The sequence below is a fragment of the Leucopleurus acutus genome, assembly GCF_964270905.1.
Source record: "Leucopleurus acutus genome assembly, chromosome: 8".
Classification (NCBI taxonomy): Eukaryota; Metazoa; Chordata; class Mammalia; order Artiodactyla; family Delphinidae; genus Leucopleurus; species Leucopleurus acutus.
Genome location: NC_139151.1, coordinates 57,698,572 through 57,724,633, shown reverse-complemented (window position 1 = coordinate 57,724,633; position 26,062 = coordinate 57,698,572). Strand labels below are relative to the sequence as shown.

The 26,062-nt window shown below is 46.0% G+C and overlaps 1 protein-coding gene across 2 annotated transcripts; it reads right to left on the bottom strand.

Moving 5' to 3' along the window:
- Positions 1-12,808: 12,808 nt before the first annotated feature.
- KCNE3 (potassium voltage-gated channel subfamily E regulatory subunit 3) lies at positions 12,809-22,111 on the bottom strand. Of its 2 annotated transcripts, XM_082843920.1 has the most exons (4): positions 22,048-22,111; positions 20,704-20,786; positions 16,533-16,693; positions 12,809-13,489 (listed from the first exon to the last, which is right to left on the bottom strand). In XM_082843920.1, the coding sequence occupies exon 4, from the start codon at positions 13,447-13,449 to the stop codon at positions 13,150-13,152; it is 300 nt and encodes a 99-aa protein (XP_082700046.1). In that variant the 5' UTR covers positions 13,450-13,489; positions 16,533-16,693; positions 20,704-20,786; positions 22,048-22,111; the 3' UTR covers positions 12,809-13,149. The 2 variants fall into 2 exon arrangements, with proteins under 2 accessions (XP_082700046.1, XP_082700047.1); XM_082843921.1 differs by lacking the exon at positions 16,533-16,693.
- Positions 22,112-26,062: the final 3,951 nt, after the last annotated feature.

The following is a 26,062-nucleotide window of genomic DNA, read 5'->3' as shown; positions in this document are numbered from 1 at the left end:
ACAAAGGTCAGCCAGGGAGTTAGAGGCAGAGCTTGGGTGTCATGCCCAGCGTTCTTTCTGCCACGGACACTATCTCTTTTGCCAGGTGATGAGGCTGAGATGAATTTTGGCATGGTTCTGAAAAGCCCTCTGTCTTCTTTCTTCCCACTATAAATCCCTCTTTCCCAGGTCCTTCCTCTTCTCTCCTTTCTCCCTCCCAAACTTTGACTCTGATCCAGGAGCTACAACAGGTGTTGGGCCTGCCTTTCAGCAAATCCTGAATCTTGGCTGGCACGGTCCTGGGGGGTGGAGCATGCCCTTGTGCCACCCAGTTGGCTGCCAGATCTTGTTTCAAGGTCTCTCTGGTAACCTGCAAGGCCGATTCTACTAAAAGTCTCCTTCCTCCTTGGCACATCTGGTGAGTGGCATGAGAGAAGTCTTCAAAAGTCTCCTCTGAGCTCCCCAAAGGGGAGGGATATTTTATTGCAACCTTATCTTGAGCTCCCTAAGGATTTTTCTTTTTTGTATCAAGCTTGACACAGTACTAGTATACAATGGAGGCTAGTAAAACATGCCTAGTGTTGGCAATAATGGTAATAAAAAACTTACCTGATTATCTGAAACCTTCCCAGACTCACTCATTCCACAGGAGAGGGTGGGGCTGCTGTAGTGCTGAGTGTAATACCTGTAGTGCTGAGTGTAATACCTTTTAGAGGCTCGATAAATGTTTGTAATAAATATGTGTTAGCTTGAGCTTAAATTATATCCACTTTTTGAATTCACAAAGGTGTGTGCATGTCTGGCGTGGCAGGCATGGGGAGTACACTGCTCAGATCCCCCACATGGAGAGCTTGCTGGGAGGAGTGTTGCTGTCTGACGGCCTCTGGCTGTAGCACCTCTGAAATCTACTGCTGTGTTTACACCACAGTCATGCTCTCCCTCTCCTTCTCCCTGTCAGTGGCTGAGCACTGCAGACATGCTAGAGCCAAGCCACTCCTGCCTAATACAGCGTTCCTCTAACGGGCAGTCTTGTTCTGTGGCTTCCGATTAGCCTGGCTGAGACTTTCTCAGAGCTGCATCGAAGTCTGAGGCTTCTCCTGCCCAAGGCTCCTTCCTTCTCCCTTTCGTTTCACAGGTGTCAGACCTGCATTGCAGCCTGCAGCTCTCCAACCTGCTCCTCTTCCCTCTCCTTTTTTTTTTTTTTTTTTTTTTGTGGTACGCGGGCCTCTCACTGTTGTGGCCTCTCCCGTTGTGGAGCACAGGCTCCGGACGCACAGGCTCAGCGGCCACGGCTCACGGGCCCAGCCACTCCACGGCATGTGGGATCCTCCCGGACCAGGACACGAACCCGTGTCGCCTGCATTGGCAGGCGTACTCTCAACCACTGCGCCACCAGGGAAGCCCTTCCCTCTCCCTTTTATCCTTCCCAGGTGTTTCCCCTAGTAAGTCTCTTGTATTTCTTACGCCATCTTGGCATCTGCTTCCCAGAGGACCCAAACAGATGCTTCCACCTTAGTGGGCCCAACTCACAAAGTCTGTTTTTCATGAAGGTCTTGGGTCTCTCCGGGGAGGAACTCATCCTAAGGAAAGCAAGGAGATAGGCAATCGGGTCCAGCAACCGAATCTTCAAAATCAACGAGAAGTGAGTCAAAGTTCAATCAATATTAGGTTTATCATGCAGATTTGTTTCCTGGCCTCACTGCAGCCCTACCCCTACCCCTACCCCACCATTGGTTCATGCTTAGTAATTTGTGGAGGGGAATGGGGGTGAGGAGGAATCAGCAAAATATAGAAGACCTTCTTTACTAAAAACTCCATGAGTCAAAAGGGCATAAATAACACCTATTGGAAGCTCATGTGACAAAATATAGCACAATGGCAGGAGAAAAGTATTCTTCTCTCCTCTGCACAACCCATATAATGGATTCTGTGGACTGGGGACTCCAGAAGGGTCAGCGTCACCTGGTATCTCAACAACCCAGTGAGTGAGAATCACTCTTTGGGCCTCCCAGAAATTAAGAGATGCATTTCTCAAGGAGCTAGGGTCCTTTATTAACAGGTGGAGGCAATAGCTTGCAAAACTACGTACAAATATGAATTACAGATTATCAGAACTGAAAGGAACTGTAGAGATCATTTAATCTACTGGTTCTCAAACTATGTTCCAAAGAGATTTTCACAGGCCTGGGAGGAAGAGTGCTACAGACAAAATATAAGTGTATGGTAGCCAAAGAAGGGAGAGACTAATTTGATGCAAGATGGTTTTCAATGAAAGTAAGAGGATGAGCAGATGAATGAACTAGTCTAGGTCCAGTGGCTAATAGAGGAAGAGCTAACATGAGAATCATGATTTCCTGGCCTCCTGTGTGCTTTTGTAAGGGACTTTAGCTGTTACTTTTATGATGTGGTGGCTGTGAGCAAATTGCTCAGAATGGAAAGAATTTCGGGGTCATGGTGTATGTTTTTTCCTCTATATTCCTACTCCTGGGAGAGGGGCAGAGCAGATCTGTCTTTTGGATGCAATTAGGTGACTCTAAACAAGTATGCTCTTTCTGGAGTCTGGTTTTCATTATTTTTATATCCTCAGGCTCACAAGTCAGCCAGGGCAGAGATGTGGACGGAAAGGCCTAATGGAAGGGATATGTTTGCTTCTAATTTAGAATAAGAACAACCACACCCTGCAGATCAAAATCCATGGAAACTTCCACTGCCCTGCAGCAGTGTATAAGAAAGCATTCTTAGGGCTATTTAATAGGCTCCTGAGAAAGGATTCCATATCAATACTTGGGGGAATGTTCCATTTAATATCCTTGTCTTGGAGATTCATGTTGCTCATAGAAAAGTCTCTTGAAGAGCTCGCAAAAGATGTCTATTTAACCTTAATCCAGTGTTTTGCAAACTTGCTTGTTGATGGAAACTTTTATTCATGGAATATCTATTGCCATTATACAGAAAACATTTGAGAAGCACTGAGGTGAAGACTACTGAATGAACAGAGGAGGTCTGGGTTGTGGTCCTGGCTCTGCCATTAACTCACATTTTTCATCTTCTTTGGACTTTAGTTTCCTCAGCTGCAAAAGGAGAGGGTTGGAATCAATGATCTAGAGAGAAAAAAGAACTACCATTTATTGCACACTTACTCTGTGCCAGGCACTGACATGCCATCAGGACCCTTAGAGGGGCCCCATGCTTGGTTTAATCTGCTGTCACCATCTTGAAATTCTTAATAATTTTTAAACAAGAGGCTTTGCATTTTCACTTTGCACTGAGCCCCATAAATTATGTGGCAAATAATGTAGCTGGTCCTATGTGTGTGTATGTATGTGTATGAGAGAGAGAAAGAGAGAGAGAGATTATCTCTAATATTATCTCTAATCTTTATATCAGCCTCAAGTATGTGTATTATTATTTATGATATACAGATATGGAAACTGAAAATGAATGAGGTGATATAAATTGCTCAAGGTCACATAGGGAGTGAATAGCAGAGCCAGGATTCCAAGTGAATCCACTGGGCTCTAAAGTTTTGCTCTTTCCACTAGGCCAGCTGCCAGTGCAAACATTCTATAATTCTAAGATACTTTTGTTCTTCAAGCTATTACTAGATCTATCTCACTGTTCAAGTAACAGAATAACTGTATTGCTACCACTCACTGTCTAAGTGAATATCTGGCTAAATGAATTAGTGAGCAATGGACTAGATGTCAGTGAATGCAAGGCTAGATGACAATAGAAAGTTAGACAGACGTGGAGTCCAGAAAACCTGGTTCTGCCATTTACTAACCATGTGACCTGCGGTGACCCACTTGACTTTTCTAGGTCTCAGTATACCTCCTAGGTACATTGTGAGGGTTAAATGAAATAGTGTATTGCCTAACGCCTGATAATCCCTCAAAATATTATTACTATTCTTTTATTTACCTAGCCAGGCTAGATTTACTATTGTGATATCAGAGCTCCAACTATTGGAACCCATTTGACTTGTTTAATAACAAGCGCAAAAACATTAGATGTCTTTACTTTTTTTCTGAATCAAATTAAATTTTAATTTTTCTAATTCAAATTAAATTTAGCTTCAGCCTCATCTACCATGTTGGTGGGACATTCGATATCAGAACTTCTGTGGGGATAAAACAACCTCAGGGCTTACCCAATCTAGAAAACCTGGAGAAGTGTCTTCAGTCCATTGAAGTTGTAGCTCATTGTCCAAGCAGGAGTATTGCAGTCAGATGTATCTGACCCGGTTGCTCAAGGCATCCGCTCCTTCTATTCTAAACCAGGCCACCAAGAACTCCCCTATGGCTCCCAAAGCCATGGCTTGGTGTTCATTCCCCAGGTGTGCTTATAGGCACCACTGCCAGAGATACTGGGAGAGAGCCAAGTTCAGGTCCCCTCCTGGCTGTGTAGACTCCAACTCTGCTCTCTATTAATCTTCAGAGTTTTCCCCCCTCCCAAACAATCCAGCTCTGTCCCTTTGAGAATGTGTATGTTGGAGGGCTTCCCTGGTGGCACAGTGGTTAAGAATCCGCCTGCCGATGCAGGGGACATGGGTTCGAGCCCTGGTCCGGGAAGATCCCACATGCCGCAGAGCAACTAAACCCGTGTGCTGCAACTACTGAGGCTGCGTTCTAGAACCCGCGATCCGCAACTACTGAAGCCTGTGTACCTAGAGCCCATGCTCAGCAACAAGAGAAGCCACCACCATGAGAAGCCCTTGCATCGCAATGAAGAGTAAACCCCGCTCACCGCAACTAGAGAAAGCCCGCATGCAGCAACGAAGACCCAACGCAGCCAAAAGTAAAATAAATAAAATAAATAAATTTATTTAAGAAAAAAGAATGTATATGCTGGAAACTAGTGAATAAAACAAAAAAGAAGCAGACTCACAGATTTAGAGAACAAACTAGTGGTTACCAGTGGGGAGAAGGGGAAAGGGCAATATAGGAGTAGTGGGAAAAAAGGGTTATTATGGGATTACATGAAATCATGTGTGTGAAACCTTTGAAAATTGTAAAGCACTATAGAATTTAAAGAATTTTTCATTCAATTAAAAAAAAAGAATACAACATTAAAAAAAAATAAAAGAATGTATATGTTGGAAACAGAGACCTCTAAATGGTCCAAACCTTCCCTCCCTATCCCTCAAAGAAAGCCTCCCAACCTACAAAGGACTAACTGTGTTTCTGAAAAGGATGCAGAGGAAAATTTTCTTTAAGTCTTTTTACTGAGTCCACAGCAGAAAAAAAAATAAATTGATTTAATTAATCAATCATTAATTCATACACAATGTTCTCAAACTTTTTCATCTTCTGTGAAGATTCCCATGACCCCTTTCTTCCTTGGCCACTATAGTTCATATGTAATCCTGTATGTCTTATCTTTACTGCCAACTGGGGAAGTGGGCGGGGAAGGGGAAGTGACAGGACTAAACAGATTATGTTGCTGATTCTCTCCATTTTGGGGTGAAAATCGTCACAACCAACTGTTTGGAGTTCCACATTTCTGATCTTTGGAACTCCTTGGGAACAATGAGAGCAGTGGGTGGAAAAAACACAGGCTTTGGAAGCTTTGATTTATGGGAATATGTTTAGATGTAATGGCACAGAGTGCTTGGTGACAGGGTATTGGAACAGGCTAGGACACTGATGTTCATGGCATAGGTAAAAGAGAAGGAAGCATTAGACCAGCAGTTTTCCCCCTCGTGTAGACAATTATACTGGTGTCTGCCAAGTCAAGGGCAAAATTAGAATTTTGCTCTAAGGCAGCTGCAGAACTATAGATGAGTAGTGCTGGGCCCTCTAGTGGCCAGTTTTCATTCAGTGACCATAACTCGCTGTTTTTCTACACCGCCAGTCTCTATTACTGCCTTGTCTTCATTTTGGTTTTGCTAGAACCACTAACTGTCTCCATCTATATTGTATCACCCCATTCCTCTGTCATTACTGACAACTACTTAGGAACAGGCTCAGTGCTAGGGAACAGTTCTTGAGGGAGAGATTGATTCCCTTGGAAACAGACTGAGGTGGAGAGTGGCATGCAGGTCTTTTGGAGAGCGCTCTTGGGAGCTACATCAGTAAGGAAGTGAGGAAGCAGGAGTGGGCAGAGGGAGAAGCTAACTCACGATTTGGTTGCAACCGAAACCTCAGCTGATCCTACCAGGAGTTCTGGAGCTGAGATGGCTCCTCAGTTGTCCCAAATAGATGCGATGGAACCAGCCCTTTGTATCCCTGTATCAGTCTGTCATTGGTCATGAGCTGCCCCCCAGTAGGGGTTATAGCCTTGGCTGAAATAGTTCCCTCTGGCCCAGGAAAATGCACAGTGAGGGGTGCGGCTGTGAGCTGCCAGCAGCCCATGTTTGCAGCAGTTGGGTGATGGGTGCGTTGACCCCAAGGATCCGGGCAGAGTGTCACTGTATCCAGTCCTGGGAGTTAGCAGTCATATTTAGGGGCTCCCCGAGCACTTTGTCTGTACCTTTCTTTTGTCAGTTACCCCTGATGCAGGGAGGAAAAGTCCAGAAACAGAAGTCAGGAGACATAGATTCTAGTACAGACTACTGCTGCATGATCTTAAGTATGTTACCTAAATTATCCTGGCCTCAAGACTAGCAATAGTCAATAAGGTTCAGTAACAGTCCTTACCATTCATATTTTACAAAGTGTTCTCACATCCACTTTTAACTGAATCCACCAGACCAAACTCTCTAAACCAAATGAGAAAATGGAGATGGAAATGTCTTGAAAGCACCATACACAAACACATGTGAGAGATTATGTACCACAATACTCATAATAATGTTGATTCATTTCACCAATACTTATGGAGCATACACTTTGTGCCAAGCCTTATTCTAGTTGATGAGGGCATAGAGATGCATTAGACATGGTCCCTGCTTGCACCTTTGCAGTGTTTCTAGGAGGGGAAAAGACATGCCTGGAGAGTACATTGTGGTAAAAATTATCAGAGAATTATAAGCAGGACAATAACATGAGTGAAAGAAGCCTCCACCTGTGAAGAGGAGGGTAGTTCAAAGTAGAGCTTCATAGAAATGGAACAGTTTTCTAGGTAGAAAAACAAGTGGGTGAGCTAATCCTTGCCCCCATGAAGACAGGGACTGTGCCTTTCTTGTTTGCTGCTATATTCTTTTGTCAAACACATTGCCAAATATCTTGGTTGTACTTAATAATTATTTCTTGAATGAATGAATGGTAATCCAAGAGCAGAACTGTAAGCCTGTAGCTGTCCCACAGAGATCTTTTGAAATGTATTTAAATAATCTCATCCTCTCTCCAACTGAGGGAGGTGCATCAATGATTCACATTAGATCTTTTCTTGAGATTTAACCCGTCTAATCTCCCAGCAGATTCTGTGGCTGGTCTCTATATGTTTCTCTTATTCCCAGTTTTGAGTTAGTGCTGTAGGGACTCTTACCCAAGAGCTGTCCCAATTGACTTATTATTCCCATAAGCACTGTGACAATGACCTCTCTTCTCTTTGAGGCATCTTGCTTGGGGGTAAAAGGAGCTGGGCGTGGACAAGATTGTGACTGCTCTACTTGATCCATGAAGGGGAGCAGAGAGGCCAGCCACAGAGTGTGCTAGGAGATTAAGAGTGTTTAGTTTCAAGAAAGGAACTAATGTGACTCTCAAAGGGACCAGCTATAGTGGGGAGAATATGGGCTTTGAATTTAGGTGAGTCTGTGTTAAAATCTAGACAGTGCTACATATTAAGTGAATGTTAAACAAGCTATTTCACCTCTGAGCTTCTGTTACTTCATCTATGAAATGAGGTTAAAAAAATAATTACCTCTAGAGCTTCCCAGCACAGTGCCTGGCAGAGATTGGTTGGTCATCAAATAGTAATTTTTCTTCCCTTTCTTTCCTGTTCACTAATTTCCTTCGCTCCTGCTCCTAGACCTCATTCTGTCACTGTTTAACCATAGATGGGTTCTCTGATTTCATCCAGGCAGATCATGTTCTTGGTTTCCTAGTGGCACGTGAAAGAGGATTCTTTTTCCTACACAAAGCTGGCTGAAAGACTTGTTTTGTCTATTCCCCTTTGCCTAAACAAATATCTTGGATATTACCACTCCAATGAGAGGAGAGAACAGACTCACCAGAGCCAGAAAAAAAATAAATAAAAGAGCAAAAGTCACATTCCCAGGACAGGCTTAGTTAGACCTGCAAGGCTCCCGCCTGCACCCCTCAGAAAACATGACTGAATCAGAATAATAGCACTTCTTCCTCTTGGCAGGACTGTACTTTTTTTTTTTTGACCATACTACACGGCTTGTGGGATCTTAGTTCCCTGACCAGGGATTGAACCCACGCCCTCAGCAGTAAAAGCACGGAGTCCTAACCTCTGGACCACCAGGGAATTCCCAGGACTCTACATTTTTTTTATCATGACCCGTCCTGGGGAAAGTGAGGAGGGTAGAGTGAAGACCACTAGCTGTCCACAAAATCCATTCTTTCTTCCTTAGTAATTGAGGTTTGGCTGCTTGCAGCCAGCTGTGGCCATGTTACTGAACCCTTGTCAATAGATGTGAGAAGATGGGATGTATGCAGCTTTTGCCTTGCTTGCTTAAGAGCAAATCTCAGGCTCTGGAATTCTGTTCTTTCTCTCTCCTCACTAACTAGAAATGCTTTAACCAGAGTAAACTTGGAAGCTATACGTTGAGGATGGCTGTCATAATCCCAGGTCCCTGAATGACTGAGTAGAGCAGAGCCATCCACCTACTTGGAATGCTGCCTTGGACCATACTACACTGGACCACCTAATCAAATCCTACCTCACATCTCCAGGAAACATCCATGAATACATCCCTCTCCCTCTTCTTGACCATCACATTTAATATTGGTTCCCCACATTTCTGTACTTAAGTGTATTGTTTCCTATTGGGTTCTTTTTGGTGTAATCTTGTTTTGTTCTTTATTTAGTGTGTGCTTCTTGGCTCTTAAGCTAGAAGGAGATCACAAGATGTGACACTCTTCTTCTGCTCCCATTTCCGCAATAGCACAGCTGTTGTGGATGCTGACGGAGCCCCCGTGTGGCCCCTTCCCCAGCTGCTGTGAGTGTTGGCTGCTGTCACCTCAGAGCTGCTGCCTTCTCCAGCTCAGCCAAACGTGAGCACCCGTGGGAGGTTACATGCCCCCCTTCTAGCAGCCAGCAGTCAATGGTGACTGACACAGGGTAGAAAAGGATAGTCACTAAAGATGGGGCTGATCCTGTGATGAAAATTGAGCTTCAGAACCTTCCTGAGGAACTAGGCTGTTGCAGATCTCCAACCAAGACAACTGGTCTAGGCTGCAATTGCTCACAGGTGCCACCCTTCTCCAGAGACCTGCCCTCAGCTGATGGACACCTCCTCACAACCCTCCTCTCTTCCCCCTCCCCACCAGGGTGGCCCACAAGCAATGACTGACTGATATGCGGCATAAAAGCCCGGCCCCTTTGCGTCAAGGGGGTGTAAGTCTGCCTTGTGGTTTATGCCCCAGTTCCCTGTGGATCAGGCCAGGGCTAGATGTGACCTGACATGTACCTTGTTTGTCTTGTTCCCTTTCCTATCTACTTCACTCTTTCCTTTGCATGTTTCCCCCAAAAAGTGCTCCCTCAATAAATGCCTGTCTCAGACTTTGCTTCTAGGGAACCCAACTTCAGTCTACTGATGTCAATACTCTGCCGTCATCTTCCCAAATCATCTCCGGGGACCGTTCAAACTCATGGTCTGGGCTGGGTATGCCATGGTGCTGAAATTGGGCTGAGAGTGAGGAAGGAGCTACGTGAAGAACAAGTGGGCTCTACTGAAGTAGTTGTAAGGAATACCTGCTACATAGGGATGTTATGAAGGTTTTAAAATCTAAATGAGTTAATGTCTGTAAAATGCTTAGGCCATAGCCTGACATGTAGTATCTTAAGTATTAAGTGCTTTTAAGTATTAAGGCAGGGATTTCTTTGATCTTTTTCATTTGTTTATGTATTCCAAGTGTGCCTAGATGAGTGCATGGCACATAGTAGGCACTCAGCGTCTGAATGAGTGATTATTGAAGTTTTGCTTTGAGGGCCCAAGGTGATGTGCTGGGATCTGGCCAGCAGAGGGCAGAACCAGTGCAGCCAAAAGAGCCTATGGGCTGAAGGAGGCAGTGGGATAGAGCTGGGGGGAGACCCAAGGGGAATACCTACATCATAAAATATTAGAATGTTTAAATTATACCTTAAAATCTTATATTTTTATTTAGCCCAACGTTGAGTGTACATAATGAGGTATATTGAGCCCCTTGCGGAGCACAGGCTCCGGACGCGCAGGCACGGCTCACGGGCCCAGCCGCTCCGCGGCATGTGGGCTCTTCCAACCACTGCGCCACCAGGGAAGCCCCGGTAGCTCCTCTTTTGAACTACCCCATACTCCTCTCAATAAATCCCCTTTTGTGCTTATGCTAATACACACTGGATTTCTGTAACTTACAAGCAAAAGAATTTGTATTACTCTATTTTTAAGCCCTGTGAGTATAAGGACGGTGTGAAGGGGAGTCTCCCCCATAGATGGGGACACTGAACTCCCAGCGCAGCCACTCTGGGCTGCTTCCTGCTCCATCCAGCCGCCGACCTGCTCTCTTCAGGAGGGTGGTCTTGCCACATTTCTGCCTCCAAGCTTCCCTTGTCTTGTTCCGTTCATTCTCTCTGCCCACGTAGATCTGTCCTATCTCTCAAAGCCCAGTTCAAATTCTACCTTTCTCTGGCTCCTCTGCATCCACTCAATCTCATTTCTCAAAATCCTGATAGCATCCATTACCTGACATTCATTCTTATTCTTGTTGGGATTCCATATTTTATTTGGGTGTTTGGGCTGGGCGGTCTCCAAAGTCCCATCCAGCTGTAGACTTCCGAGTCCGCTGTCCACCTATATGTCACGTCTTCTTAAGCAGGTCTCCACCTTCTCTCTCAAGAAGATATGAGGAAAGGCTTGAGAGCACACGTGGGGCTCAGCACTGATTTGCATGGAATCAACATTCCTAACTGGAATCAACATGACTAAATGCTCATGGGAGCAAATGTGTTCTGTGATCCTCCATTCAAGTAACACACAGGTGTTTATTTTCATTTTTTCAAAGTAAAAGTAGCTCCCCCCCCCTTATTATATAAGAAACATACTTACGGTCAAATAAATCAAATATTACATAAATTTTTAAAGTAGAAAGGGAAAATCACCCATAATCCTTCTCTTCAGAGATAAGTGCTCTCAAAATATGCTTTCAAAGTTTTTGATATACACAAATATGTATGTTTTGATAGGGCTTTCTGGAGACCCCATGGAGATTCCTTAATAACAGAAATTAAACAGAACAGTGGGAGGTTCCAGCCTGGGATTTGTAGCTGGCCACATTTCATGTATTCAGCTGAAGCATGTGAAACTACTGATATTCAGCTGTTTTTGACCTACAAGCACAGCAGTTTTGTGTGTGTGTGTGTGTGTGTGACTCTTGGATTCATTGGAACTTCCTGACTTTTTTTTAAAATAAATTTGTTTTTACTTTTGGCTGTATTGGGTCGTTGTTTCGGTGTGCGGGCTTCTCATTGCAGTGGCTTCCCTTGTTGCAGAGCATGTGGGCTCTAGGTGCACGGGCTTAGTTGCTCCGCGGCATGTGGGATCTTCCCGGACCAGGGATTGAACCCGTGTCCCCTGCATTAGCAGGCAGATTCTCAACCACTGCACCACCAGGGAAGTCCAGCACAGCAGTTTTATGTGGTTCAAATCAATGTACGTGAAGCCTAGAATATCAGATCTGGTAGAGCCCTTAGAGACTTTCAACTATTTCAACTTTCTATTTCACGGTGCTGAAGAAGGACAAGAGTCAGAGAGGGAAGTGTCTAGCCAGTTTATATACCACACTGGTAGTAGAATCAGGGCTGGTTCTCTTTCCACTGAATCAGGTGCCTGCCTCTTTTAATATGGTAATCTTCTAGGTGTGATAATAATCTTCTAGAAGCAGATTTCAACTTGATATCAGAAAATTACTCACAGAATTCATTCAAAATGTTAGAGGCTGCCTTAGAGGTAGTGAAGTCCCCAGGACTGGAGATGGGGCTGGGAAAGGCACTGGGACATTGGTGGAAGGGCACAGGGACCATGGAGCTAATGAGGCTTAACAGTCAGGGCTCTGTACTTGCATGGCTCCTTCTTAAGATCTTAGGAGGGGCCCCAACAATGTATTAACATGGTGATATGTTTCTGTAATACTTGCAAAAATAAGATATTTTAAAATTCTTTTTCTTAAGGAGGGCCCCCCAGAATTATCTAAGTTTCAGGCCTAGATCCACTCCTAGGTAGCACACAGTTTTGCAAAGCACTAGGCAAGGTGACCAGAGAACCTGGGTTCCAGTCATGGTACTGCTTTGGCCCAAATGGGCAGAATGGCACTTGCTCTGCTTCCCTCACGGGGGGTAAGATCACAAATGTTAAATGGGCTGAAAAACATAAAATGTGAAAAAATATAAGTAAGTAACATAACTTAGATTTCCTGTCTGTGATATGAGATAATCATTGCTGCTTCTCATGGTCATTGAAGATAACACATCAAAAAATGTGTCCTCAGGGCATTTTCCTGTCTCATTTCCCTCTGCTACAACTTCCTCTTTTCCTTCCTCTAGCCCCTAGCCCCCAACACTCTGGCCACTAGAACACTCATTTGTCATTATATGTTGCCACTTATATATATATATATATATATACACACATATATGTGTGTGTGTGTGTGTGTTTGTGTATTATATATATATATATATATTTTTTATTATTATTTATTTATTTGGCCACACTGAACGGCTTGTGGGATTTCAGTTTCCCGACCAGGGATTGAACCGAGGCCCTTGGCAGTGAGAGCATGGAGTCCTAACCACTGGACCACCAGGGAATTCCTGCCACTTTTATGTATTTGTTCAAAGGGCTCCTACTGTCTATAACGTCTATCTTTGCTGGAAAAAATCCTTATTCACAAGGCCTAGGTCTGCTAGATCCTCTCCTCCTTCCCCAATGATGACCTCCCTTAGTACTGTTTCTTGTTGATCTTACAGATTAGAACACTGAGGCCTGATGTAACACATAGCTGAGCTCTGGAGGCCCCACAAGATAATCCTCAGGAATCTTGATCTTCTGCCATCCCCGGCCTCTTAGCATTAGAGCATAGACACACGGTTCTTGATGTATACATGATAGGGGTCACTGCGCTTATCCACTTTGCGGGAGCGGGTGTATCCCAGGATGAGGCTGCCCACAGTGGCAGCAAATAGGAACATGACGAAGAGAATGTACATGTAGGAGTTGTCATCGCGACCGGGTAGGCTGGCCCGCCTCTCCTCAGTCAGGTTGTCTGACCCTGGCCGGCAGAGCAAGTTGCTGTGAAGAGTAGCATTTAGAGCCTTCAACACAGTGTGCAGGCTCTCATACCAGGTCTCAGTCCCATTGGTGGTCTCCATAGCAACAGGGATTCAGGTGGGGGAAGAATCGGAGGATGCTCTGGTAGTGACAGAAAAGAGAGAGGATGGCTTCTGTTACTTGTAGATTGAATGACCTTCCCACTCCTTCAGACCCCAGCTAAAATCCCAACATCACAATTTATTCTAACTACTTGTTTGCTTGTTTGTCTTCTCCACTAGACTGCCAGCCCAAGGAAGGCAGGGAATGTGTCTGTTTTATTCACTGCTATGTATGAGCACTTATGACAGCACTCAGTAGGTGCTCAATAAATACTTGTGGAAGGAAGTCTTCCTTGACCATTGTAAGCATGTTGATCTGTCCTTTCTTTGGGTTCTAAAAGTCACTGAGCTTTAGGCTAGAAGGGCCTTAGGGATTATTTAATGTAATTTCTTCCATTTTACACACAGGCCCAGAGAGAATAGTTGGCTTGTCCATGATCACAGAGAATACTGGAGGTAGAGCCGAGGTACAGCCCTGCTCTTCGATGGCCAGCTCAGAGCTCCTCTGGCCTCCACACCAGCTCTGGGGAGGACTGTGTGGCACAGTTAGAAGACATTCCTCAGAACTCTCCCTCAGCACAGTTCTTTCTTATGCTCCACAGACACCATGTAGAAGATGTTTGGGGATGGCTTAGATTCCCCCCTACCTGGAGGCCAGAGGCTGGGTCATTTGACCTCTAAAGCATCCTAGGTCCCACTCTAGGTATTCCTAGCTATTGAGGAGAAATTCTGTTGGAAAGGAGGTGGCTGGGGGAGCAGGCAAAGGCTGATAACCACTGCAGGCACTGGGCCTGAGGGCTTTGGAGTGAAAGGAATACTCAGTCCAGTTTGGGGTTATACCCACCCCAGAGAGAAAAGACACTAGCACCTCAACTATCCTGCCTTCCAAAACAATGTCACTGTGTACATGGCATATAACTGGTGATAGCAGATGTTCCTTTTCCTTCCTCTCAGAGATCCTTAGTCTACAATGTAGAAAAATAGCCAAAGGCAGCCTTGTATCCTAGTCTCTGGAAAAACATATGTCATTCCTTTAAACAAGGCTCCATGCTCACTTCCTTCAGGAAGCCTTTGTGTGCTCCCAACATACTCCCCAAGCTTTATCATCGCAGCCTTCCCTTTGCCCCAGCACTTACATATAAGGCAATTTGTGGCTGTCCTCTTGCTATTGATAAGGGTTATCAGCAGACCACATGCTCCTGGTCAGAAAGGCTGTGTCTCTCCTCCAAGTCTAGGGGACTACCCTAGTTCTCCTTCCCTCAGTGGTCTCCAGTAAAGATGGCCACTTTGGATTTCTCTATAGGCCAGGCACTCAGTGTTCACTGACTGGTTCCAAAGCCCTCCTTTATCTAGGTAGAGCTGTTTAACTTGACTATTAACCATCAGGTCTCTTCCCCGGAAAAGATGACAGTTAGTTATGACCATGATAAATATTCATGAAGAACTCTATGAATGCAGAATTTGGGGGGAAGAATCAAAATAATACAGCAATAATCCAGGACTGTCCCACAATTTATCCAAGGCCTTGGGGCCCCCTGCCATCTAGTACTCGGGCAACCTTGTCTGGATGGAAAAGGGGAAGAGTTAAGATCGAGGAGGCATAGGTTCTCATCTACTATCCCACTTGTCAGGCAACAAGTGGGAAAACAACATCACTGTGTACATGGCATATAACTGTGCCTTCCTCTTTCCTCATACGGGCTAATGGAAAGCAGGAGCAGCACAATGAAATTAATGGCTCAGTGAATCACCTGGCCAGTCATCGTTTATGGAGGCCCACTCCTGGGCAGCCTTATTCTGGGAGCTCTAGGAGGCCAGTCCCTACACTCAGGGGCACAAAGCCAACTCTTAATGTGGGAGACAATGTAGGAGCTACTGGGGCTTAAAGGAAGAAGGGATGAATTCTGACCAGTGCTCAGAGAGTGTTCACAGTGATGGAAGAATTTGAGGTGGACCTTGAAGGATTTTTTGGAAGTAGAGAAGGCAAGGGAAGCAAACAGATGGACTAGAAAGCACACTTTGAAGAATGGAAAGTAGCATAGAGTGTAAGATGCATGAAAGGGTAAGATAGGATGTGGGATGGAGACATTGGCCCAAACCAAATCATAGAGGGCCTTGAGTGCCAGGCTGCAGAGTTGGAACTTTACCCTGTAGGTGGAGAAAAACCATGGAATGCTATTTTAAAAGGGGGTAAAATAATCAGATCTGTGCTTGGAAAGGACACTCTGGCTTCTGTGTGGAGTGTGGAGTAAAGAGGGCAGGGATGGAGGCAGGGAGCCCAGTGATAAGTGAAATAGTGTGGGTTCAAGGTGCTGAGTCCTGAGCTGGGGCAGAGGGGATGACAAGGTGGGGGCGGGGACAGATAGAGGATGTGAGAGGCATTTGGGGGTTGGAATGGCTAAGGCAGTGGCTGCAGGAGGAAGGGGCCTCAGACAGTTTTATAAGCAGACAACAGACAGATGGCATAAGTGCGGGAAGAGCTCACTTTGAGGGAAATAAGTTTCTTGCCCTGTTTGCACTTCAGTTTCCTCATCTATCAAAAAAGATTATCACCAGGAGTTGTTGTTCAATGGGTACAGAGTTTCAGTTTTGCAAGATGAAAAACTTCTAGAGATCTGCTGCATAACAATGTAAAGATAGTTAACACTACTGAGATGTACCATTAAAAATGTTAAGACAATAAATTTTATGTTGCTTTTTACCACATTAAAATTTAAAAAAAAATTTTTTTAATTAAAAAGGAAAAAAAAAAAGATTATTATCTCTGCTCTGCCCCCTGCCCCAGGCTTGCTTGAGCATATACTTTTATTATAGTGAAGAGGATTTTTAAAATACATTTTAATAAAAAACACAGTTTTCATTAAAATGAAAATCTGTTTTTCATTTTTGAGAAGTAAATACATATACACAGCAAAAAAAAAGAAATTGAAGCAGTACATACAATGAAAATGCAGTCTCTCTGTTCCCAATGGCCCAGGTTTCTTTCCCAGGGCAGTCACTGTCACCAGTTTTCTTCGATAGCCTTGCATGCGGGTTTGAACTGACAAGGCAGACGGAGGGCCACCTCCATCTGGAAGACTCACCAAACAACAGCAAATTCACTGGCTCCTAGTCAGCTCCAGGAATCTCCCTGTGGGCGCCCTAAGGCTCCTCAGCCCCTCCGGATGTCCTGACATGTCTTCAGGATGTCCCTGGACACATCTGGGGTCTCAATATTGACTTTGGGAGCTGGGAAGGCCCAGAGCTGGGTGGGGAGGGGACAGAAAAAGAAGGAACTAGACACACAGAAAAAACTTCAGAACGAGGGTGGATCACCCGAGGCCAAGCCCCAAGGGTTGTGCAATAGCTGTGCTTTGGGTGCTGACACCCTGCCGCTTCCCCTCCCCTTCCTGCAGCAGCTGGATCAGGCCAACCTAGGGTTGCAGTTATAGGAGCTGTGCAATGGCCAAGGGACATCTGATTGCTGTCACCCGACTCCAGATTCACAATGTCTCATCTGGGTGACTTCATGAGAAACCTCAGTTCAACACATGAGCTGCTGCTCAGGGACCAGCTAACAGTGCAGTCTAAAACATCCCCTTTCCCCAGGGTACTGGCATCTTAGCAGGAGCCTCTAAAAGGCTGAAAGGGCCTGAGACCCAAGGAAATGATGTGAGTGGCAGAATGGCAGCCAGCAATTGGGTTGCTATTTTATGTAGGAACAAATGATGTTACCAATCAACCTATTTGGATAGACTGGGTATAAACATAGGCATGGCATCAACACTATCTGTACCATAGCTTTGTTGTGAAAATTAAAGAAGAAAAGTATGCAGTGCCTGGCACTAGACGCTCCACAGATGTGGTGGTGGTTTTATTTGTGCAGAGCAGAGGCTGGCAAGGCCTTCAGAGTCCATCTAATCTAACCTCCCTCATTTTACAGTGAAAGAAATGAAAACCAAAGAGCTGTCTTGGTTCAGCTGCTACTTGTGTGACTCTGGGCATGTGACTTCCCTTTTCTGGGCCCCAGCTTCTGTCTGCATCTGTAAAATGAAAGGGTTTTTCTATGTAATCTTATAAGGTCCTGATCAGCTCTAACATGAAGATACCACAAAATACATGAGATTTGGGAGATTGGGTAGGCTGGTGGGAGAGGATTTGGGGGGCTCTCTAGAGTCCCTCAAATCACGAGATAGAGAAGACCAGATTCTTTCCTCACAGGTTAAGATGCTTCAGAGTCCCAGGACTGAGTTACACTTAGTATTCCAGCCTAGATAAACTGAAGGCCAAATTTGCTGACTTGTTCATTTTTCCTCTTTATAGCTCACCTGCCAGGGTGATCTAGCCTGGGGGAGACAGACTCTGTGTTAGAAAGTGGGGGTAGCGGGAAAGCGTCGGGGACAGGGTGGGCTCTGAGGTGGAGTTCAGTGAGGGGAGTAAAGGTTCACAAAACCATTTATTCCTCACACCCTCCTTCCAGTGCCTCTCTGGATAGACCTGGATGGATATTTGTAGTTCTGATGGAACGTGCAAAGGAGCCACAGTTGCATATCTTTAGAAGCTGGGTTGAGGTGGGATGGAGGACCTGTGTGCAAGGAGAGGCAGAGAGCTCATAAAGGGACAGCTTGGTTCTCTATGACCTGCCTCTGGGTCCCAAGTTGGGAATTGGCAGCTGGCAATGTGGGGAATTTTGTTCCTCTTTCTGAGCTCCTTGTCTTCCCTCTTCAAGACAGTTGCTGATTGTGAAGGTCTATGGATGGGGAAGACAGAGCTCCTGCCGTGGAGAGTCCCTGACTTGAAACAAGAGATAATCATTTAGGAAGGGAGATGAACAGTGACTGAAAAGAGATTTTGAAGATTGTTTAGAATCTAGATTCTAGGCCAACCCCTCCATTTTGTAGTTGAGAAAGCTGAAGGTCAGAGAGGGGAAGTGACTAGTCCAAAATGACATGGCTAGTAAATGGTAGAGCTCTGATGAGAACCAAGGTCTTTGGGGTGCTGTTCAGGTGCTCTTTCCGCTACAAATGGCAATGTCTTCTGGCATCTGAGCTGCATATCACACCAAACACAGGCTCCTCATGTCCTGGGGCATCATCTCCTCTAAGTCCACCACTACTCCTTTTTCCTGCACTACAGATTCTTGCTAATCTTTTTTTTTTGGCCGCACCACTGGCATGTGGGATCTTAGTTCCCTGACCAGCGATCGAACCCGCACCCCCTGGATTGGAAGTGCGGAGTCTTAACCACTGGACGGCCAGGGAAGTCGCTCTTGCCAATCTTAACTGAGGATCCAGTAAGGGGAGAAGTTGGTAACTTTTGGAAGAGTTAACCTTCCTTTCTAGCCTTGCTCCCCATGGCCCTTTCTGCTCCAGACCTACTCCTGCTCTTCTATACAAGCCAGGTGCACTCTCTTCCTCCACACCCTGATGTCACTCTTTCCAACACATTAACAGCTTTGCCCAAACTGTTCTTGACTTGAGCTCGCCTGGCCTCTAACTTGGGGATGGAGGCGTAAAGCTGGGACGTGGAGGATGAACTAGATATCTTAGTAAGGTTTTCTTTCAGGTTTCTCTGGGGAAAAGTGAAACGCCACCATTGGTTCTTTTGGTTTCCCTATGCTCTGTTTCAGCTTCTCTTGCAGAATGAGTGTCTGAAGTGCTTGGAAATGTTGTAGAGAGGCAGGGGAAAAAGGCCACATAAAGCAAGTGGATCCAGAGATAACTCCTGGGAATGCACAGTTTTGCCTCTGGCCCCTCTGGTGGTCTTATCACCACCATGGGCTGGTGGGAGAGGAACCTTAACATATAGTTAGAAGAAGACACAGAAATAAAATCTGAGCTGGAAGGGATCTTAATAATCACGTCATTGGTGTAACCACCTCATTCAACCAGTGGGAAAAACCACCCCACCCCAAGAGGAAATCACTTGCTCAAGGTCTCACAGCCTAGGAATTGGGACCAGAAACAGGTATCTCATCCACATATCTTTCCACTATAAGTCCTCTGTTGCCTATAGGACAATCTAACCTCCTGCGATTATCATTCAAGCTCCTTTGGATATGACCCTGCCTCCAGCCCCATCTCACCACAGCTCTCCCCACTGCCTGTGTCCCATGATACTGAGCTATAGGCCATTCCCCAAACATTCCTTGCACTTGCACACCTCTTGCCTTTGCTCATGCTGTTTTCTTAGGCAAAAATACCCTTCCTCTTTTTTATCTGCCTAGTGAACTCCTACTCATCCTTCAAGACCCAGCTCCAATATAACCTCTGTAGATCCTCTCCTGAGACACCACCTTCCCCACTCCCTAGCCAGTTAAGTCTCTTCTTCTCATCTGTTCCTAAAGTGCTTTGCATAAAACCCTATTAGAGCACTATGCTGTATTGAAATTGGGTGTGTATATCTGTATAAATATAAATAGATATAGATATACTAAACTGTGCGCTGGGAGGTGTGAAGGTAGGGACCTGTGCCTCATACATTTCTTTATAGCAGGCACTCAAGAATAGGTGGATAAATGTCTCTTCTTATTAGACTATTCCCCCCTGTGCACACACATACGCATTCATGAAAACAGCTTACAGCACTTAAAAAGCAACTTCAAGGGCAGGCCAAAACAGATTCCATTTGGTCTGGGGAAGGGGAAGCTCAAAGAAAAGACACCATCTCAGTCAGACGGGCAAGTGAGTCAGGGGAGGAGGAATTCTAAGCCGCCTTTGGAAGCCCAGATGTTCCCTGCACCGGAACCCCATTCAATCCAAAGGGCAAACATTCTTGGCCCCAAAACACCAGCAGCAGCTTAGCAACCCTCTTCCCTGTGTATCCACCCAGGGGGCAGCCACACACACACCTGCTGCACACACACAGTCCAACTCCCAGTCTCCCAGCCTCTAATCTTGCCTTTCAGGTATGCCTTTCATGGTTCCAATCTTGGCTGTATGCTTGGCTATGTGACCTTGAGCACTGCATTTATGTTCTCTGAATCTCATCTATGAGATGGGGATAATTACCCCTGTCCTGCTTGCCTCACACGCAACTCGGGGAGACCAAAGGTGAAAGGTGTTTTAGAAATTGCAAAGTATTATGTAAACATAAGAGAATTATTGGGCAGCCTGGTCACCTGTTTCCTTTTCTGTTTCCCTATCTCCTCCGCTGCCCCCCAGTATTACCAAGAACAGCTATCCCTATGTCCCCTCTCCCCATCTTAGGTTCTCCTACCCTCAGAGGAAGCCAGGAGGTTCTTTATTACTTTTCTTCATTCTCAGACACACTTACCTCCTTCAGAAGCCTTCCTTGTTTCTCGTCCTCTCTGATCAGCCCTGTAATCTCTCTCCATTTAGGGGTACCATTCTGTAGTCCTGCTGGTGATAGAGAACACACCAGAGTTGGAGTCAAGAGACCTGCCCCTATTTTGTAGACATGTCTAGCTGTGTGTCTTGGTTCAGTCATTTCTCCACTCTGGGGCCTCATTCTCCCCATCAGTAAGATGGGGTATCTTGTCCTGCCTCCCTCTTAGTAGGCATTTTGAGCATCCACCCATTCAGTTTATAGATAGAAGTGTGTTTTGCAAAGTGTGGAGTGAGTGAGGGATGAAGGTTGTTTGTTCTCATCTTAAGGAGTCAAGAACATCTGAAAGCAGTTTCCTTGCCCCCAGCTTGGCTCTCCTCCATTCAGAGCGGTTAACTGGCTGGATGCCAGGAGATAAAGAGCAGCTAACATATTTACAACGCACTTTTGTAGCTGAAGTGGAATCAGCCCTGGGCTAGGAGTGGGGAGAATTGGGGTCTACTTCTGTCTGGTCCCTGGTGTGACCCTGGACAAGCCATCTCCCCCCTGGGCCTCAGATTCCCCATATGCAAACTGCTGAGGAGTGGGGAGGGGGATAGGAGGAGACACTCTCCAAGGGGCCCTCACACAGGGGTCTGAACTCCTGTACTTTCTACACAAGAAACTCCCGGGCCCAGTCCCCTTCCCCCACATGCCATACGGAGTACATGGGCAACAGGGCCAGGAGGCTCATTTTACATTTGGTGACCCAGGAAAAGAACGCACAAAGCACAGAGCAGGTGGGCGATTGGCACAGGTTTACACAACCTGTAAACTAGAACTCAAGTCTCCTGACTCCCAGCCTAGATCTATGTTACTAGTACTAGAAGACATCTAAGGGAGCTTCTAGGCTTTTCCCAGGACTGGGGCGCATAGGGCGAGGGGCACAATAAAGTAGCGAATGGGCAAGGCAACTCGCACGCTGAGCAAGCGGCTCCCGCCAAGCAAGAAGACACGCCGGGTCCCGGAGCGCCATTTCCGCGTGTGCTCTCGCTGCGGAGCCGCAGGTTGGTTGTTATATCGGGCGCTCGCATATCTGTGGATGTGGAAGGAGCTTGGGTGCCGCCGTCCCGGGGCCCGTGAGTGCCGACCTAAGCCCCCACGGTTTCCGGGCAAGGCGTGCCAGGAGCCCAGCTTCGCGCTCCCACGTGCGCCCCGGGATCCCTGTGGCTCTGTCCAGGGGAGGATCAGTATGTATCTGCGTCGGGTGGCGGCCTCCAGGGAGGCGGATAGACCCCTCATTTCTACCCCTGGCGCCGGCTCAGCCTTCCCGAGCCGGCGGGTGCGCCTTACCTGCCGGTCGGCAAGGCTCCCAGGGGCGCCGTCTGTTCGTTGGACACCTCGCCCTGGGCTCGCGGGTGCCCCGCACTGCGCCCCAAGGCGCTCCGCCAGACCCCCTGCTCGCAGCCCGCGGCCAGCACCGTCTGCGCCCCCTCCGCTCTGTGCTCCAACCCGCGCTCAGCTGCCTTTTCCCTTCCTCAGGGCGTCCCCTCACCCGGCCCCGCCCGGCCCCTAACACACCCACTTCTCCCGGAGCTGGCTTCGGGCGCCTCCGCCCAGCTGCTTGGCCTCACCCAGCTGTGGGCTGCGACCCTTCCGTCCCCTGCAGCGCCTGCTTCCTGGACCTGAGACCGAATGTTCCTTGCTTCGCTTCAGCTTGCCCGGTCTGAGGAGGATCTCAGAAGAGCGTCTGGTGCTGGTGGAATCAGACCTTGCGCCTACGTGGTTGTATGGTGGCGGGCAGGACACTGCTCCTCACTGGGCCATGACTTCCTCGCTGTAAAACGGTTACAGTTCCTGCATGCATTCTTCACAGGGTGATGGTTAGGGTCAGATGAGATCTTAGAATCCAAAATATTAAAGCCGGATGGTCATTGGAGAAATCATCTGATTCTAACACAAACCCTCTTTTCCAGACAGGATGCAGTTTGGGGAAGGGGCCCAGTTTAGGGAAGGAGACTTGCTCAGGCTCACTAAGGAAGTCACTGGCAGAGCTCAGACTCAGAATCCACTAGACCACTCTCTCCCCTTAACCTCGGCCAATGTTTCATCCAAGTCTCAACAGTCACTCACATGCCCAGACAACTGGTGTCCAGCCACACCACGTTGCTCCCTGTCCCTGAATACCCTTCACTTTCTGGCCACCAGGCCCTCACTCAAGCTGTTTCTTCCTTGCTGGGGACACTGCAGGTTCCAGAGAATAGAAGCATCCAGGGACAGCTGGGAAATGAGGAGCAGGAGGCCATGGGCAAGGGAGTGGACGGTGGCAGGGAATAGCTCTCAGGGACTCTGTGGGGAGTCATTATCAGAGCCCTCTTTGCCAGCCTCCGGCCTTGGAATAGTTAATAACAAACTGAGGTGACTTCCCTGGTGGCGCAGTGGTTAAGAATCCGCCTGCCAATGCAGGGGACACGGGTTCGAGCCCTGTTCTGGGATGATCCCACATGCCGTGGAGCAGCTAAGCCCATGTGCCACAACTACTGAGCCTGTGCTCTAGAGCCAACGAGCCGCAACTGCTGAAGCCCGTGCGCCTAGAGCCTGTGCTCCACAAAGAGAGGAGCCCCTGCAATGAGATGCCCGTGCACCACAGCGAAGAGTAGCCCCCGCTCACCACAACTAGAGAAAACCCGCCCGCAACAATGAAGACCCAACGCAGCCAAAAATTAATTAACTAATTTTAAAAAAGAAAAGAATCAAAATAAATTTAAATTAAAAAAAAATCTGTTCTAGGTAGGACATCTGAGGCATATACCCTCAATCACAGAATCTCAGATTATATCTAAGAAGTGCTGTCATTTAAAAAAGACCTGGGCTTCCCTGGTGGCACAGTGGTTGGGAGTCTGCCTGCCGATGCAGGGGACACGGGTTCGTGCCCCGGTCCAGGGAGATCCCACATGCCGCGGAGCGGCTGGGCCCGTGAGCCGTGGCCGCTGGGCCTGCGCGTCCGGAGCCTGTGCTGCACAACGGGAGAGGCCACAACAGTGAGAGGCCCGCGTACCGCAAAAAACAAAAATAAAAATAAAATAAAAAAAGACCTATCACATGGAGGGAATGTTGTACAAAATTGCTAATCTTCATCAAAACATGTTACTTCTGTCCCGTTACTGGGCATATACCCTAAGAAAACCATAATTCAAAAAGAGTCATGTACCAGAATGTTCACTGCAGCTCTATTTACAATAGCCAGGACATGGAAGCAACCTAAGTGTCCATCGACAGATGAATGGATAAAGAAGATGTGGCACATATACACAATGGAATATTACTCAGCCATTAAAAGAAACAAAATTGAGTTATTTGTAGTGAGGTGGATGGACCTAGAGTCTGTCATACAGAGTGAAGTAAGTCAGAAAGAGAAAGACAAATACCGTATGCTAACACATATATATGGAATTTAAGGGAAAAAAATGTCATGAAGAACCTAGGGGTAAGATGGGAATAAAGACACAGACCTACTAGAGAATGGACTTGAAGATATGAGGAGGGGGAAGGGTAAGCTGTGACAAAGTGAGAGAGTGGCATGGACATATATACACTACCAAACGTAAAATAGATAGCTAGTGGGAAGCAGCCGCATAGCACAGGGAGATCAGCTCGGTGCTTTGTGACCACCTACAGGGGTGGGATAGGGTGAGGGGGGAGGGAGACACAGGAGGGAAGAGATATGGGAACATATGTATATGTATAACTGATTCACTTTTTTGTAAAGCAGAAACTAACACACCATTGTAAAGCAATTATACTCCAATAAAGATGTAAAAAAAAGACAAAAACAAAGAAACAGAAAAAACATGTTACTTCTGTGTGACTTTTGTAGTTTCATATTTTGACCCAGCTACTTTTTTTTTTTTTTTTTTTTTCTGTCTGGATATCATCTCTCAGGAGAGTCATCCTGACTCTGAGCAGGCAGTCTCAAATTTCAGTCTACCTAAGAATCACCTTGGCCTTTATTTTAAGTGAAGTAGACTTTTGGGTTCCACTCCAGAGGTTCTGATTCAGGAGATCTGGACTAGAGCCCAGAAATTAGCATTTTTAAAAAAAAAAAAAAGCTTCTGGAGAGATTGTGATTCAAGTGGTTCTTGAGACCAGCCTTGAGGAAACAGCCATGGCTCAGTAAGCGTTCCTTCCCACATCCTGCCAAGCCTTGCATCTAATCTATAGGAGTGTTTATTACAGTTATGAAAAGTCACTATTTGTCCACCTCATCTACTAGATTGTGAATTCTCTGAAGTTAGGGATTGTCTCTTGTCCTAATAAAATGTTGGAATCACAGTCTTAGAATCATACCATGTTAGAGTTCTAGAATCATTTATTGATAGAACCTAAGTTGGAAGGACTCTTAGAGTTATCTAGTCAAATCCCTTACCCAAGAATTCCCTATATTTCTTTGTGTGTGTGTAATAGAGGTTTTGTTGCTTATTAATTGTGTCATTCCATACAATTTTAAGTAAACAAACTTAGAAAATGATGATGGCAGTACTGCTGAGATATTGATGATGATGGCAATATTGATGAGAATGTTCAACTGTTTTACATAAGGTAGTAAGAGGCACCACTGCCACCATCACCCCACCTCCGAAATTTATACATTTCATATAAAAAGAGTAAAAATAGTTCATTGGCATTTAACTAGCATTATTCTTTGTAATCTATGAACCATGATAAGCCTGAAAATCTCAGAATCTTCAGAGCAAAACTATTTTCTTCCACTAGCAAATGTAGCAGTTTCAATTTCTTTAAAAAAACAAGCAAACAAATCAACATATTCCAATGGTCCTGAATTTTAATGTTTATATCATATTAATTCAAGAAATAAAATGTGATTCAGCATTTGAAAATGAGGCTGAACTTCTTCACCATAATTATACTTACTTCATAATTCAAACGATTTAACTGAAGCCAGCGTTAGCCCAGTAAAAACCATGGTCACAACTCAACGGCTCTTTTGCTAAGGAAACTTCTTTAAAAGTTAGCTATTCTTTAAAAACTCAGACCCAAGCTGCATAACTGTGACTTGAGGAACCAACAATCAACCCTTCCAGATACCACCGCAGTAGTCCTATGTGGTTTTTGTGTTTTTTTAAATTAATTTATTTATTTTTGGCTGCACTGGGTCTTCGTTGCGGTGTGCGGGCCTCTCATTGCGGTGGCTTCTCTTGTTGCGGAGCATGGGCTCTAGGCGTGCAGGCTTCAGTAGCTGTGGTGCACAGGCTTCAGTAGTTGTGGCTCGCGGGCTCTAGAGTTCAGGCTCAGTAGTTGTGGCACACGGGCTTAGTTGCTCTGCAGCATGTGGGGTCTTCCCGACCAG